Source organism: Coregonus clupeaformis, unplaced genomic scaffold (assembly GCF_020615455.1).
Source record: "Coregonus clupeaformis isolate EN_2021a unplaced genomic scaffold, ASM2061545v1 scaf1330, whole genome shotgun sequence".
NCBI lineage: Eukaryota > Metazoa > Chordata > Actinopteri > Salmoniformes > Salmonidae > Coregonus > Coregonus clupeaformis.
This window is the reverse complement of record NW_025534784.1, coordinates 100,993-116,992: the sequence shown is the minus strand read 5'-3', so window position 1 is coordinate 116,992 and position 16,000 is coordinate 100,993. Positions and strand designations below refer to the sequence as shown.

Here is a 16,000-nt window from a genome sequence, read left to right as displayed (position 1 = left end):
TCAGGTTTGGGGCGGGGGCTTCGATGCGTGCAGCTCTTCAGGCTCCTCTGGCTGATTTTTCGAAGAAGTAGTCAGCATAGTTAAACATCTGGTCCAGAGCACTGAGCAGCAGGATATCAGTGTCCTGATCCAGATCACACTCCTGGCTGTAGTTCTTCACTGGCTGAATACAAGACACAGGAATGCTCAGGGGCGCACTCAACTCCTGGGTCTGAAAGACACAAAACACATTTAGGAATTACCTTAAGGAATATTTCACCCAAATTACAAAATGACACATTGGTTTCCTAACCCTGTAAGCAGTCTATGGACAAGGTATGGCAGCAATCGATGCATTGGTTTTATTTCCTGGCACGGTTTCTGATTGCTCTTCTTGGGGATAGCAGCCAACTTATCCACCATCTTAGCAGACATCAGAGAAACTGACTGGCGCCCACCACGCCCCCACACAGTGGATCTGGTCGCTCAGAGTTGCATGCTTGCGATTTCCAGATACATCCGGCAAGGGAGCCATGGGGTTAAACGTAAAATGACAAACAGAGACAGAATTATGAGTCAGGGATCTTCCAGAACTGGTCCAACGCTCTAGGGTGAGCTGAACTTGGTAAATATGAAAGCCTGACATCTTGCTACTTTGCTGTCAGAACTTTCTCAAGTTTCTTCTATTGTGAAAGGCAATACAACCACAGGATATCAAAGTTCAGGCAGTGTGGGTTTCCATCTAGTTATGGTATATTGTCAGCATCGGCACGACTCTGTCGCCCTTTGACCATTCATAATGCTTGGTCTAATCGACAGTTTTATGACATTCAACAAAAGATACCAACGAATGGTCCCCCTCAACCGTGTTTGGCGTAGTCCTCTACATACCTGGTATTGTCCTGAACGTGGCTCTTGTATATGCTGACTATGTCATCCATGTCCAAACCCTCCCCATAGCCTCCCCCAGGCCCATGGTGTCACACAGGACCTGGGGTAGAGGCTTACCGCCTTCCCTGATTTAATGGAGAAGGTACGGAACTATGGAAAGACAAGATAGTCAGCACATAAAATGTTGCTTTCAGACACACACACACACACACACACACACACACACACACACACACACACACACACACAGACACACACACACAGACACACACACACACCGCACCCGTGTGGTGAGGCTTCTGTCTGCACTGCCAGCGATGGCCTGGCAATGTTTCCTCTGAAGAAAGAGTTGATGGAATTGAAGAAGCTGGACTTGCCAGCCCCGACTGACACCAACAGAACTCTGGCCTGAACCACTGACTTTGCCTCAGGCCTATAGTTCTGGATGGTCTCCTTCAACTGTTCTCTATTCCTACAACTTTCAATAATAACCGAATTGCTATATTTTTGGTATGTGGTGTACAGGCATGTGTGTGGTTATGTTCAAAGACAGTAATACTTACTCAGATGTCCAAAGTGCGTTTCTCTTGAAAGGTCTGTAAATCTAATCCTGTTCATTACATTAAAAAAGTAGAAAAAGTAGTCCGCTATAAAGGAAGTAGGGTACCATGTGAAATGTGTCCCAGGTGACTGTCACTCACCCTTCACTCTGTAGACCTCACACTCGGTCAACACCAGGTTGCTGCCATACATCTCTGCAGCATTGACTTTGTAATGATTTCCTGGGATACAACTGACCTGTGCTTTATTGCAATTCAGAAACCACAAGGCACCAACATTAGGCTGCATCTGGGAAACAGTACTGGCCATTGGTACTGGACACACGCAGTGGCTTTTCTCTCTGGTCAGACATGCTGTAGAGAAAGGCCTTATCATCGTGGATCGCCTGTCCAGTCTCGGCATAGTCCTCACTGATGTAACCTCCGAAAACAAACCCAGTCTTTTTGTAGGCCACAAGTATGGTGGGTCCCTGGCGGTTGCAGTGGTTATGGAAAGCTGAAGTCGAGTAGCAGTGGAAGCTGCCTTTGAATAGAATGGAATCAAATAGAATGTACAAATTTAGCATATTCCTTTTTATTACTTTGAAGTTTAGTTTGAACATTTATGTTTTTTTATTGTAACAGAAAAGTAATTCAGGGTTTTTAATGACAACTGTTTGTAAAAAGCCTGTATTAATGCTGAAAGAACAATAAACTAAAAAATAGAATAGAATGGTACTTTATTACCTTTTAGTAAAACCAATACATTAAGTCAACTTGAGAACAAAATTCATTAACAAGCAACAGACTGGACCTCACAGCACTGACACTCATGACGCCGATAACGAGGGACAATGATATGAACGACACCTGGTAGGAAACACAAGCAATAAATAACATACTAAGGTTTAATAAAACATCTACACTGAACAAAAACATAAACGCAACATGTAAAGTGTTGGTTTCATGAGCTGAAATAAAAGATCCCGGAAATGTTCCATATGCCAAAAAAGCTTATTCTATCAATTATTTTGCACACATTTGTTTACATCCCGTTAGTGAGCATTTTTCCTTTGCCAAGATAATCCATCGACCTGACAGGTGTGGCATATCAAGAAGCTGATTAAACTGCACGATCAATACACAGGTGCACCTTGTGCTGGGGACAATAAAAGGCCACTCTAAAATGTGCCGCTTTTGTCACACAACACAATGCCACAGATGTCTCAAGTTTTGAGGTAGCTTGCAATTGGCATGCTGACTGCAGGAACGCCCACCATAGCTGTGCCAGAAAAATGTAATGTTCATTTCTCTACCATAGGCCGCCTCCAACCGCAGACCACATGTATGGCATCGTGTGGGCGAGTGGTTTGCTGATGCCAACGCTAGGAACATAGTGCCCCATGGTGGTGGTGGGGTTGTGGTATGGACAGGCATAAAATACGGACATCGAACACAACTGCATTTTATTGATGGCAATTTGAATGCACAGAGATACCATGACGAATCCTGAGGCTCATTGCCATCACCTCATGTTTCAACATGATAATGCTGGAGTTGGTCCCCTTTGCTGCTATAACAGCCTCCACTCTTCTGGGAAAGCTTTCCACTAGATGTTGGAACATTGCTGCAGGGACTTGCTTCCCATTCTGTGAGCTTGTGTGGCCTGCCACTTTGCGGCTGAGCCTTTGTTGTTCCTAGACGCTTACACTTCACAAAACAGCACTTACAGTTGACCGGGGCAGCTCTAGCAGGGCAGAAATTTGATGAACTGACTTGTTGGAAAAGTGGCATCCTATGAATTAATGTATGAATTAATGCAATTTTAATTTTGTGTCAAATCGGCAGTTGGCAACCCATCCCTTATGGGACTAATTGACACATAAACAAACATTACAATAATTCACTGTGATAATTCAGTGATAATTCTTCTTCCGGTGTTCTCTGCAGTGCGACGCATAAAGAGTAAAAACAAAAGTAAAAAATATTTGTAAAAAAATGTATACATAATAGTTAATAAGGTTATCCAAACAGTAATTACAGTTGAAGTCGGAGGTTTACATACACTTAGGTTGGAGTCATTAAAACTCGCTTTTTCAACCACTCCACACATTTCTTGTTAACAAACTATAGTTTTGGCAAGTCGGTTAGGACATCTACTTTGTGCATGACACAAGTACTTTTTTCCAACAATTGTTTACAGACAGATTATTTCACTTATATCACAATTCCAGTGGGTCAGAAGTTTACATACACTAAGTTGACTGTGCCTTTAAAAAACTTGGAAAATTTCAGAAAATGATGTCATGGCTTTAGAAGCTTCTGACAGGCTAATTGCCATCATTTTAGTCAATTGGAGGTGTACCTGTGGATGTATTTCAAGGCCTACCTTCAAACGCAGTGCCTCTTTGCTTGACATCATGGGAAAATCAAAAGAAATCAGCCAAGACCTCAGAGAAAAATGCAGACCTCCACAAGTCTGGTTCATCCTTGGGAGCAATTTCCAAACGCCTGAAGGTACACATTCATATGTACAAACAAGAGTACGAAATTATAAACACCATGGGACCACGCAGAGCCATCATACCGCCAGGAAGGAGACGCTGCTCTGTCTCCTAGAGATTAACGTATTTTGGCGCGAAAAGTGCTAATCAATCCCAGAACTACAGCGAAGGACCTTTTTGAAGATGCTGGAGGAAACAGGCACAAAAGTATCTATATCCACAGTAAAACAAGTCCTATATCGACATAACCTGGAAAGGCCGCTCAGCAAGGGAAGAAACCACTGCTCCAAACCCCATAAAAAGACAGACTACAGTTTGCAACTGCACATGGGGACAAAGGTCTTACTTTTTGGAGAAATGTCTCTGGTCTGATGAAACAAAAATAGAACTGTTTGGCCATAATGACCATCGTATGTTTAGGAAAAAGGGGGTGTTAGCCGAAGAACACCATCCCAACCGTGAAGCCCGTGGCAGCATCATGCTGTGGGGGTGCTTTGCTGCAGGAGGGACTGGTGCACTTCACAAAACAGATGGCATCATGAGGAAGGAAAATTATGTGGAAATATTGAAGCAACATCTCAATACATCAGTCAGGGGAAGTTAAAGCTTGGTCGCAAATGGGTCCAAGCATGCTTCCAAAGTTGTGGCAAAATGGCTTAAGGACAACAAAGTCAAGGTATTGGAGTGACCATGACAAAGCCCTGACCTCAATCCTATAGAAAATTTGGGGGCAGAACTGAAAAAGCGGCCTACAAACCTACAAACCTACAAACCTACAAACCTGACTCAGTTACACCAGCTCTGTCAGGAGGAATGGGCCAAAAATTCACCCAACTTATTGTGGGAAGCTAGGGGAAGGCTACCTGGAACGCTTGACCCAAGTTAAACAATTTAAAGGCAATGCTACCAAATACTAATTGAGTGTATGTAAACTTCTGACCCACTGGGAATGTGATGAAATAAATAAAAGCTGAAATAAATCATTCTCTCTACTATTATTCTGACATTTCACATTCTTAAAATAAAGTGGTGATCCTAACTGACCTAAGACAGGGAATATTTACTAGGATTAAATGTAAAAAACTGAGTTTAAATGTATTTGGCTAAGGTGTATGTAAACTTCCGACTTCAACTGTATGTCTCCCTTATTTTGGTTTTCTTACAGATGTTCAAAGTCAGACTGTTGGAAAAGTCAACATCTTTTGTATGTATAGTGGCCCAATTCTAACCTTTATGCCTACTGTCAAGAATGCTGTAGGTGGGTGTAGTGGTGGAATCAAGCGCAGGACACCGAAGTATAGTCCAAAAGACTTTAGTTCAAATTCCAAAAAGGAAAATACGAACAAAACTTGCCCGAAGGCGAAACTACGCACGAAGGCGACACAAACAAAAGGCGCACTAAACATGTGCGTAAACGCTCCAACAAAGTGGAGTGAAGCTCAACCGAGCGAATAAGCAAATACAAGCACAACACACGACAGAAATAAATCTATCACACACAACACTAGACAAACACAACGAGAAACTTATAGGACACTAATTACGCTAAACGAGAACAGGTGTCACAACAAACAGACCAAAGCAAACGAACATGAAACATACAACGGTGGCAGCTAGTATTCCGAGACAACAAACGCCGAAGCCTGCCCGAACAAGGAAGAGAAGCAGCCTCGGCCGAAACCGTGACAGTACCCCCCTTGACGCGCGGCTCCAGACGTGCGCCGACTCCGGCCTCGGGGACGACCCGGAGGACGCGGAGCAGGGTGCGGCCGGGTGCCCACGATGGAATTCCGCCAGGAGACGGGTCCAAAATGTCTCTCTCGGCACTCCAGCACCGCTCCTCCCGGACCGCACTCCCTCCCACTCCACTAGATATTGGAGACCCCCATCCGACGCCTCGAATCCAAGATGGACCCACGGAGTACGCCGGTGCCCCCGATGTCCAAGGGGGCGGAGGAGTCTCCCTGATCTCACTTTCTTGGAGTGGGCCAGCTACCACCGGCCGAGAAGGGACACATGGAACGAGGGGTTAATACTTTTATATTCAACAGGTAGTTGTAATTTGTAACACACCTCGCTCAACCTTCTCAGACTTTAAATGGCTCTACAAACCGCCGACCCAAGCTTCCGACAGGGCAGGCGGAGGGGCAGGTTTCTGGTAGAGAGCCAGACTCGATCACCAGGTGCGTACACCGGTCCTCACTGCGGTGGAGATCGGCGCCGCCTTATGACGCCGGAGGGCCCGCTGCAGGTGGACGTGTGCAGCGCTCCATGTCTCCTCCGAGCGCCGCGCCCACTCATCCACCGCAGGAGCCTCGATCTGGCTCTGCTGCCAAGGTGCCAGAACCGCTGGTAACCTAACACACATTGGAAAGGGGTTAGGTTAGTGGAGGAATGGCGTAGGGGAATTCTGGGCCAGTCTCGGCCCAGGGAACGTACCTTGCCCACTCCTCCGGCCGGTCCTGGCAGCATGTTCTAAGAAACCTACCCACATCCTGGTTCACGCGCTCCACCTGCCCATTACTTCCGGGTGGTAACCCGAGGTGAGGCTCACCGAGACCCCCAACTGCTCCATAAAGGCTCTCCAGACCCTGGAGGTAAATTGGGGGTCCCCGATCAGACACAATATCCTCGGTACCCCGTAGTGCCGGAACACATGGGTGAATAGTGCTTCGGCAGTTTGCAGGGCGGTAGGAAGGCCCGGCATGGGGAGAAAACGACAGGCCTTTAGAAAACCGGTCCACAACGCACCAGTATAGTGTTATTCCCCTGTGAAGACGAAGGTCAGTAAGAAATCCACCGAGAGGTGAGACCATGGTCGCTAGGAACGGGCAGGGGTAGTAACTTACCCCTAGGCAGATGTCTAGGCGCCTTACACTGGGCGCACACCGAGCAGGAGGAAACATAAACCCTCACATCCCTTGCCAACGTGGGCCACCAGTACTTGGCACTAAGACAGTGCACTGTCCGGCCGATACCAGGGTGTCCAGAGGAGGGTGACGTGTAAGCCCAATAGATCAATCGATCCCGAACCTCGAGCGAACGCACTCCCGACCCTCCGGGCATTGGGCGGTGGATAGGGTCGGGTGCGCAACGCCCGCCGAGCTCAGCATCGACCTCCCACACTACCGGTGCCACCAGACACGACCCGGCAGTATGGGGAGTGGGCTCCACGGACCTCTCCTCCGTGTCATACCGCCGAGACAGCGCATCTGCCTTACTGCTCTGTGACCCAGGGATGTACGTGATCTTAAATGTAAACCGGTCAAAAACATATTCCATCTAGCCTGACGAGGGTTCAGCCTCCTCGCTGCCCGGATGTACCCAGGTTACGGTGGTCCGTCAAAATGAGGAAAGGGTGTTGAGCCCCCTCAAGCCAGTGCCTCCACACCTTTAGGGCCTGTACCACGGCTAACAGCTCCCTGTCCCCACGTCATAGATTCGCTCTGCCGGACTGAGCTTCTTGGAATAAAAAGCACAGGGGCGGAGTTTAGGTGGCGCGCCTGACCGTAGAAAGCACGGCTCCTATACCGGCCTCAGACGCGGCCCACCTCTACCTGAAATGGCAAAGAGGGATCCGGATGCGCCAGCACCGGGGCCGAGGTAAACAGGTCCTTCAGCCTCCCAAACGCCCTGTCCGCCTCGGCAGACCACTGCAGATGCACCAGACCCCCTTCAAAAGAGACGTGATGGGAGCTGCCACCTGTCCAAAACCCCCCGGATAAACCTCCGGTAGTAATTTGCAAACCCCAAAAACTGCTGCACCTCCTTCACAGTGGTTGGTGTTTGCCAATTACGCACGGCTGACACCCGGCCCACCTCCATCTTCACCCCCTGACGGACAACTGATACCCCCAAAAAGGAGACCGACTCTGGAAAAACAGACACTTCTCTGCCTTAACATACAGGTCGCGCTCCACCAGCCTCCGCAACACCTGCGCACCAGGGCCACATGCTCGACACGGGTAGGCGAGTACACGAGAATGTCATCTATGTACACAACCACCCCCTGCCCCTGCATGTCCCTGAAGATCTCATCCACGAATGATTGGAAAACTGACGGAGCGCTCATCAACCCGTATGGCATGACAAGATACTCGTAATGGCCCGAGGTGTTACAAAGGCTGTCTTCCATTCATCGCCCCCCTGATGCGCACTAGTTGTACGCGCTCCTGAGATCTAATTTAGTGAAGAAACGCGCCCATGCAATGACTCAGTCATGGTCGCAATCAAGCGTGGAGTGGATAATCTGTACTTCACCGTGATCTGATTGAGACCACGGTAATCGATGCACGGGCGAAACCACCATCTTTTTTCTTCACAAAAAGAAACTCGAGGACGCAGGGGAAGTGGAAGGCCGTATTATCCTTGTCTCAGAGATTCGCTATGTAAGTCTCCATAGCTTTCTTCTCCTCCTGAGACAGAGGATACACATGGCTCCGTGGGAGCGCAGCTCCTGCCTGGAGGTCTATCGCACAATCTCCTGCCTATGGGGCGGCAACCGCGCCGCCCTCGACTTACTAAACGCAACAGCCAAATCCCCATACTCAGGGGGAACGTGCAAGCGGGCACCTGGTTTGGACTCTCCACCGAGGTAGCCCCCTACGAAACGCCCAAACATCGACTCCACACACTGGGCAGACCACTCCATCAGAGCCCTCTCCTGCCACGAAATAGATGGGTTATGGGTACTCAACCAGGGCATGCCCAGCACCACCGGATACGCAGGCGAGCCAATCAGAAATAGCTGAATCATCTCCCGATGACCCCCCCGCGCACACATCCTAAGTGGCGCAGTGACCTCCCCTGATCAAGCCCGCACCCAACGGACGGCTATCTAGGGCATGAACGGGAAAGGGACATCAACAGGAAGAAGGGGAATCCCTAAGGCTAAACAAAACTTCTTATCAACAAAATTCCCAGCCGCGCCTGAATCTACCAGCGCCTATGCTGGGAATGAGGTGCTACCTGTGGAAAACGCACAGGTATACAGAAATGTGCAACAGAGAGCTCTGGGTGAGTGGGGGCGCCTACTCACCTGGAAGGAATCCCCAGTGCGGGACCTGTCGTCCCTCTCCTAGGAGGCCATCCCCAGCACCCAGCCGCGGTGTGTCCTCCCCGACCACAGTTGGTGCAGGAGATGGACCCCCCGTAAGCTTCGACCCCCCCCTCTAGCCAGCGCCCGAGCTCCATGGGGCACGGCTCGGAGGCGCTGGAGGGTGAAATGGACGACCCCTCGGAACGTCCGGCGGGTAGCTAGCAGGTTATCCAGCCTGATGGACATGTCGACCAACTGGTCGAACGAGAGGCTGGTGTCCCTACAGGCCAGCTCCCGACGGACGCCCCCGCCGAAGACTACATCTGTAGTGACCGACGAGAGCCCGCTCATTCCACCCTGCATCTGCCGCTAGAGTACGGAATTCTAGGGCGAACTCCTGGGCACTCCTCCTCCCCTGCCGGAGGAAGACCAGACGCTCCCCGCCGCGTCCGGGGATGGTCAAACACCGCCCTGAAGCGGCGGGAGAACTCGCCGTAGGTGATGGTATCCGCGCCGATCCCCTCCACTCCGCGCTGGCCCATTCCAACGCCTTCCCGGAAAGGCAGGAGATCAGGGCGGACACGCTCTCATGTCCCGAGGGCGCCGGGTGTCACGGTGGCCAGGTACAGCTCCACCTGGAGAAGGAATCTGACACCCGGCCGCGGTCCCACCGTAGGCCCCTCGGGAGCGAGAGCCGAACTCCTCGGGTTCCCGGAACGGGAATGGGCTGACTGGCCGATGGTGCTGGCAGGGGAGGATGGCGGTGGAGGAGTCCCCAGCCTCGGATGGTGGTGATCACCTCCTGCAGTCGGACCCCATCTGCAGGATCTGGTCACTTTGTTCACGGATCTTGTCCTCCAGCCCGCCTCGGCTGCTGCGGCTCCTGCTGATTCCATTCTTGATGGTGTGTGATTCTGTCAAGAATGCTGTAGGTGGGTGTAGTGGTGGAACAAGCGCAGGGACACCGAAGTATAGTCCAAAAGACTTTAGTTCAAATTCCAACAAGGAAAATAAACAAAACTTGCCCGAGCGAAACTACGCACGAAGGCGACACAAACAAAAGGCGCACTAAACATGTGCGTAAACGCTCCAACAAAGTGGAGTGAAGCTCAACCGAGCGAATAAGCAAATACAAGCACAACACACGACAGAAATAAATCAATCACACACAACACTAGACAAACACAACGAGAAACTTATAGGACACTAATTACGCTAAACGAGAACAGGTGTCACAACAAACAGACCAAAGCAAACGAACATGAAACATACAACGGTGGCAGCTAGTATTCCGAGACAACGAATGCCGAAGCCTGCCCGAACAAGGAAGAGAGGCAGCCTCGGGCCGAAACCGGTGACACCTACTAGTTAAATAGGCTTCTAGATGTTTAATCCAGGCAAAAATGACTAACTGTAAAGAAAAACCACTAGCCTACAGTAACAGAAATGACTAACTGTAAAGAAAAACCACTAGCCTACAGTAACAGAAATGACTAACTGTAAAGAAAAACCACTAGCCTACAGTAACAGAAATGACTAACTGTAAAGAAAACCACTAGCCTACAGTAACGGGAATTGGAAACTGACACACCTGTAAGACTGCAACTGATGTGCTGTGTCTTTACTCCGCCGAGGCAAACAACAACAGTGTCAAGTAAATCATTCACTTCAGGTCATAAACTAATATATTTAATCAATAATTGTCTTCAAAATATTAGGCATGAAGTCCACCAGCAACCAATGAACAGCAACCAATGCTACTTTGATATCAGAACATTCTCAAGCGTCTTTTTTTCGTGAAAGGTAAAATCTTTGTTCAACCACAGGATTTCAAAGTTCAGTAGTGTGGGATTCCATCTAGTTATGGTATAATGTCAGCATTGGCATGGCTTGTCGCCTCTTTGACCAATCAGAATGCTTGGTCTAAACGATACATTTTATTACATTCAACAAAAGATAACAACGAACGGTCCTCCTTAACCGGTTGTCTGCATTGTGCCTCTACATACCTGGTATCTGTCCTGAACTATGGTATGAAAGACACCTGGTAGGAAAGACAAGCATTAAAAGCATACTAAGGCTACATTCTACTGGTTTTCCACATACCTCAGAGAGAGAAACTCCTGCTTTGAAATAGACTAGAGGAAAACTCTGGGCCCTAGTTCTGAGACAGAAAAGACAGAAAGAAATACTCTGGGCCCCCAGCTGGGACAGAAAAAGACAGAAAGAAAAACTCTGGGCCCCAGTTCTGGGACAGAAAAGACTGAAAGCCAAAGCTGGAACATACAGTACCTCAAGCTTGCCATGAGGCCGAAATGGCCCAATTCTAACCTTTGTGCCTAGTACTGTAGTTAAATAGGCTTCTAGATGTGGATTTATAGGCTAAAATGACTAAATGAGTCAAATACTATCCCACAGTAACGGGAATTGGAAACTGAGTCACCTGCAAGGTTGCAACTGATGTGCTGTGTCTTTACACTGGTCGAGGCAAACAACAACACTGTCAGCATAAATTAGGATAGGCTACATGCCAGTGACTGTCAACAAATCTTGGCAGTATGGATTTATGACATCAAGCAAATAAGTCACTTCAGGTCATAAGCTAATATAGTTCACCAATAATTATGTATTCAAAGTATTAGGCATGAAATCCACCAACAACCAACGAACATCAGTAAATATTAGATTAGTTCCAATGATATTAGCAGGTGCTGATATCTGAAAAGCATCCTGTTCAGACAAATAGAACACACACACACACACAAAAGTACACATGCACAAATGCCCACACAACACAGCTGTCTTCATATCTGACTAATCTTTATTTTCTAGTGTTGACTACTTTGGTTCAGCTGGGTTGCACTGGATCAATAGGTTAACTTTAAAGGCCCAGTGCAGTCAACATTCAGTTTTTCCTGTGTTTTATATCATATTGTACCATGGGCGCAACTTTCACAAGGGGGGGGGGGGACATGTCCTGCCCACATTACATTTTTGTCCCCCCCAGTTTTATCATTGGAATGTGATACGAAACGAGGCTGGGTGTGCTTTAGGACCATGTGGACGCCTCCGAGCGGTCGGGTAGGCTGTTTGGAGTGTTTATCAGACTTGATAAAAACACAAATATAAGAATAATAATTATTATGTACCCCCCATTTCTAAAAACCAAAGTTGCGCCCCCGTATTGTACAACAACAGCTGATGAAACGATCAGCGTTATTTCCTGATAGTTGCTGGTTGAAAATATAATCTACACAGGACCTTCTAATCAGCAGGTTTGCATGGGCGGGAGTTTCAGCTTTCCATGGTGACATCACAATGCGGTAAATTGATTAATAGACAAAGAGAGTTCCAAACTTCTCTGCCAATAACAGCTAGTTTTCAGTTTTCCCCTCCCCACTTAAACCACTCCCAAGCAGAATTCTTGCTTGAGAAATAGTCTGGGTGTGTGCGTGTGCGTGCGCGAGAGAGAGAGAGAGAGAGAGAGAGAGAGAGAGAGAGAGAGAGAGAGAGAGAGAGAGAGAGAGAGAGACGATGGTTCTTTAATGGTGGTGAGATTAGCCTGTGATGTAGAGTCTCAGGCCTGCTCACTGTGTACACAGGTATCCTGGACCAAATGACCAAATGAGAGGTTAGGGCATACACACACACCCAAGAGGAAATTGGATGCTGATTAAAGATTGGTCCCAACAGCCAGGGGCTGTGACCTGTGATTATTGGAAAGAGGTGAACAGAGGTGTTCTATCAGACAACGCCTCCCCATCACATCATCCTCTGGCGCGTGTATGTGCGTGTGACGCTCTCCGGTCAGTGGTTACCTCTGTCGCCGGCTCATGTCAGTGGTCATACATATTACAGTGGTCATACATATTACAGCAGCTGCATGATGTCAGCAAACTCTATAAAATCAAGCCCCCGCGTCTATCACCCCGAATTATAGCCCACTTCACCCGCCCAGTGTTCACCAAGCCCCTGCTAACCACCTGCAGAGTCTCCGCTGTATCTCCATCCCTTCTGGTTGTTTCAGCACCATGGCCAGCGTTGTACTGCTCTTCCTCGCCGCCTCCTGCTGCACGTGTCTCTGTCTCGCTGAAGGCGACACCTCATTGGAGTTTGAGACTCGCGCTCTAGAGTTCCCCCACAAATCGCAAGAAGAGAAGGATCTGGTAAGTTTTATTTTTTTTATGTTTGTGAAGTTGTTTGGTTTGTGCGTTTGTCAGTGTGTTAGTTTAGCCTATGCATCCCTCTCTTTTTACTTGTTTTCTAGCTATATCTATATCAGCCCATCGTTTTTGTTGTTCTCTGTCATGTAGATTGAAGCTTTGCAAGAGGTTCTGGAGAAACTGAAGAACAAACAGATGCCGTTATCAGAGAAGAAGCTCGGCTGGCTGCCGTCGGTAAGAATAGACATGGTCAACCATTTTAAAGTGGTTAAAGTCCTATTATCAACCGTTTTTGAAGTAGTTAACCTGTCTGTGTCAGGCATTTTATTTCTTCATTGAGTCTAGCCTTATATTGCCTGTTTTTCTATCTATAGTTTAGGAGTTGCTAGGATTAATCTGGTTCTGGGAAGTCCGGCGTAGATGTGTCAGAATCAAATAGTATGGAGACAGATGCCACACCTCATCATCATCATCATCATCATCATCAAATACAATTTTTTTACTGTTTGTTTGTTTCCAGTGTGACGCGGGCGAGCAGTGCGCTGTTCGCAAGGGTGCGCGTGTCGGAACGCTGTGCGGGTGTCCGCGTGGGACGACCTGCAACTTCTATGTTCTTAAGTGTTTGTAAGAAGAGGAGAGGAGAAAAGGATAAACAGCGAAATAGGAGAGAGAGAACAGAAGCTTTTGCCTCATTCAGCGGAGCACATTCAGATTGTGGAACGTTGTATTGTATGATGAACAAACATGTCTCTATCTGACATGTAGAGTAAATAGAATTGTGTCAGCTTTACTTTCAGTATGTTGCCCCTCCTGTCCTGAACGTGACCCTGGTGTGTGTAATGGGGGGTTTGCTGTCTAACATAAAGGTAGTATCCCAAATAACAATCTATTCCTATAATGCACTATTTTGGCCAGAATCCTATGTGTCAGTCCTATGTTGCTCTGGTCAAAAGTATTGCACTTTATAGGGAATAGAGTGTCACTTAAGACGCAGCTCAACTTGTTCCCTTCATCTGTGCTCCATTCTGTCTCGTCTATTACTAAGTACAAAGAAATTCAATGTGATTAATAAAGTCCTTGTTTATAAGATGATTTACAGTTTTATTTATCGCTTTGGTGCAATTTTCACAAGCAGGCAATGTGGTACATTTTTACTACTTTTGTACAAAACTCAAAACAGATCATCAAAAAGGCAGTTGTTTCAAAACTTTAAGCAGATTTTCAATTGACTAAGTATAACACACAAAAATCATACAGTCTCATTTTCACCAAACTTAATCAGTGTTTCATCTAGAAATATGTTTCACATTGCAATACATGATCGTATAACGTAATTGCCTTTCCAATATAATGCTAACTTTTTATATGATTTTCTTCTCTTTTGTTAACATACATTTTACTATTACTTGATATTATATTTCTTATTATTATTATTATATTATTATTATTTAATCAGACTGATCTAAATTGATGATCAGTTACATGTTTGGTAAACCTATACCTTACACAACTAGCTCTCACAGTCTCACTTCAGATTTAGACGCTCATCCATGTTTCACAAACGCCAAATTTCGAAGTTGTTTCGAACATCAAATTTCAAGGTATTTAAGGTTAAGTTTAGGCATTAACTCCGAAATATAAGGTTAGGCATGAACTCCAAATGGTTAAGGTAAGGGTTAAGGCTTGGGATAGGCTGGAAACAATCTCAAAAACAACTTTCTATTGCTGGATTTGAACTTCCAACCTTTGGAATCAGAGGCAGATGCGTACGAAAACCGAAACCTACTTGAAGGTAATAGTGCTCACTGTTGCCCCTAGTGGCCGGTTTCACGTCATCTCGCAACATCCTCAGACATGGATGGATGTCTAATACTGACTTGTATCACGGGTGACCTGGCTGACTTTACATGTGAACTTTTTGTCTACTACAGATTTCGAGAACTACGTAATGAAAATGTATGTCTGTAAAGTAGAAACATAAAAAGTAAGATATATACTCGAATGTACTACTATGATGATGACTATTATGATTTTACTTCACAGTAAGATTGAAAATATCTGATATTGACAAGATCAGAGACGTACTATTATGTAACAAATCAAATCACAATCAAATCAAAAGATGTATTTACAAGGAAAGGTTTTGAATGTAAGACTGGGTGCATTAAAAGTGTTAATAGTTTGGAGTTTTGTTCTAAGAGTTTAGAAAATTCACCACATTTTTCACATGTTTTGGAGTTGGTGTGTGTGTGTTTGCATTTGCATGTGTGTGCATGCAGAAAGGAGTGTTAGCACTGGAAAGTACAGTTTGATAATTGGATTCAGTTATTCACACGCTTTATGAAAGAGACAACCCAACGCAGCCAAAGTAATACATAAAACACACATAATACTCCTGTACAAGAAAAAGATTGAAAGTAAAAAATGACACAAACAAATAAAACCAAAATAGGGACTAGAATGCAGAAACAAACAGTCACCAAGAGAATATATAATCATTCCAATACATATATGTATACCCTTGTAATGATGTCATGTCATAGTATTGTGGAGGACAGAGGTAGAGTTACGAGATAAGTGGTTTGGGGTCATGAAGTCTACATTCCTTATGTCAAGGTAGATTAGTGATGTTTAGGATAGCATGAGTGATGAGCAGGATAGTGACTTGGGGGTAAAGAGTAATGAACATCAAAGACAGGGAGTCCCATGGAGACTTACCAGATGGATGCCAGGAAGAGGGTAATGGAAGGTATATAAGGTAGAGTGTTTCCTTTGTTCAAGTTAGTTCAACTGGACGAAGGGCAAAGCCATGTCCGTTTGTTAGATGAACCCACGAGCTCATGATCCAATAAATACTTGGTATAAAATCTCCACAGAATGTCTAAG

At 46.4% G+C, this 16,000-nt stretch overlaps 1 protein-coding gene and 1 pseudogene across 1 annotated transcript; one reads left to right on the top strand and one right to left on the bottom strand.

The window, feature by feature from the left end:
* On the bottom strand, nt 1-1,996 carry LOC123486840 (annotated as a pseudogene).
* Nucleotides 1,997-12,871: 10,875 nt separating this feature from the next.
* On the top strand, nt 12,872-13,882 carry LOC123486843 (cocaine- and amphetamine-regulated transcript protein-like). The gene is made up of 3 exons (XM_045218052.1): nt 12,872-13,117; nt 13,265-13,348; nt 13,635-13,882. The coding sequence occupies exons 1-3, from the start codon at nt 12,983-12,985 to the stop codon at nt 13,740-13,742; spliced, it is 327 nt and encodes a 108-aa protein (XP_045073987.1). The 5' UTR covers nt 12,872-12,982; the 3' UTR covers nt 13,743-13,882.
* Nucleotides 13,883-16,000: the final 2,118 nt, after the last annotated feature.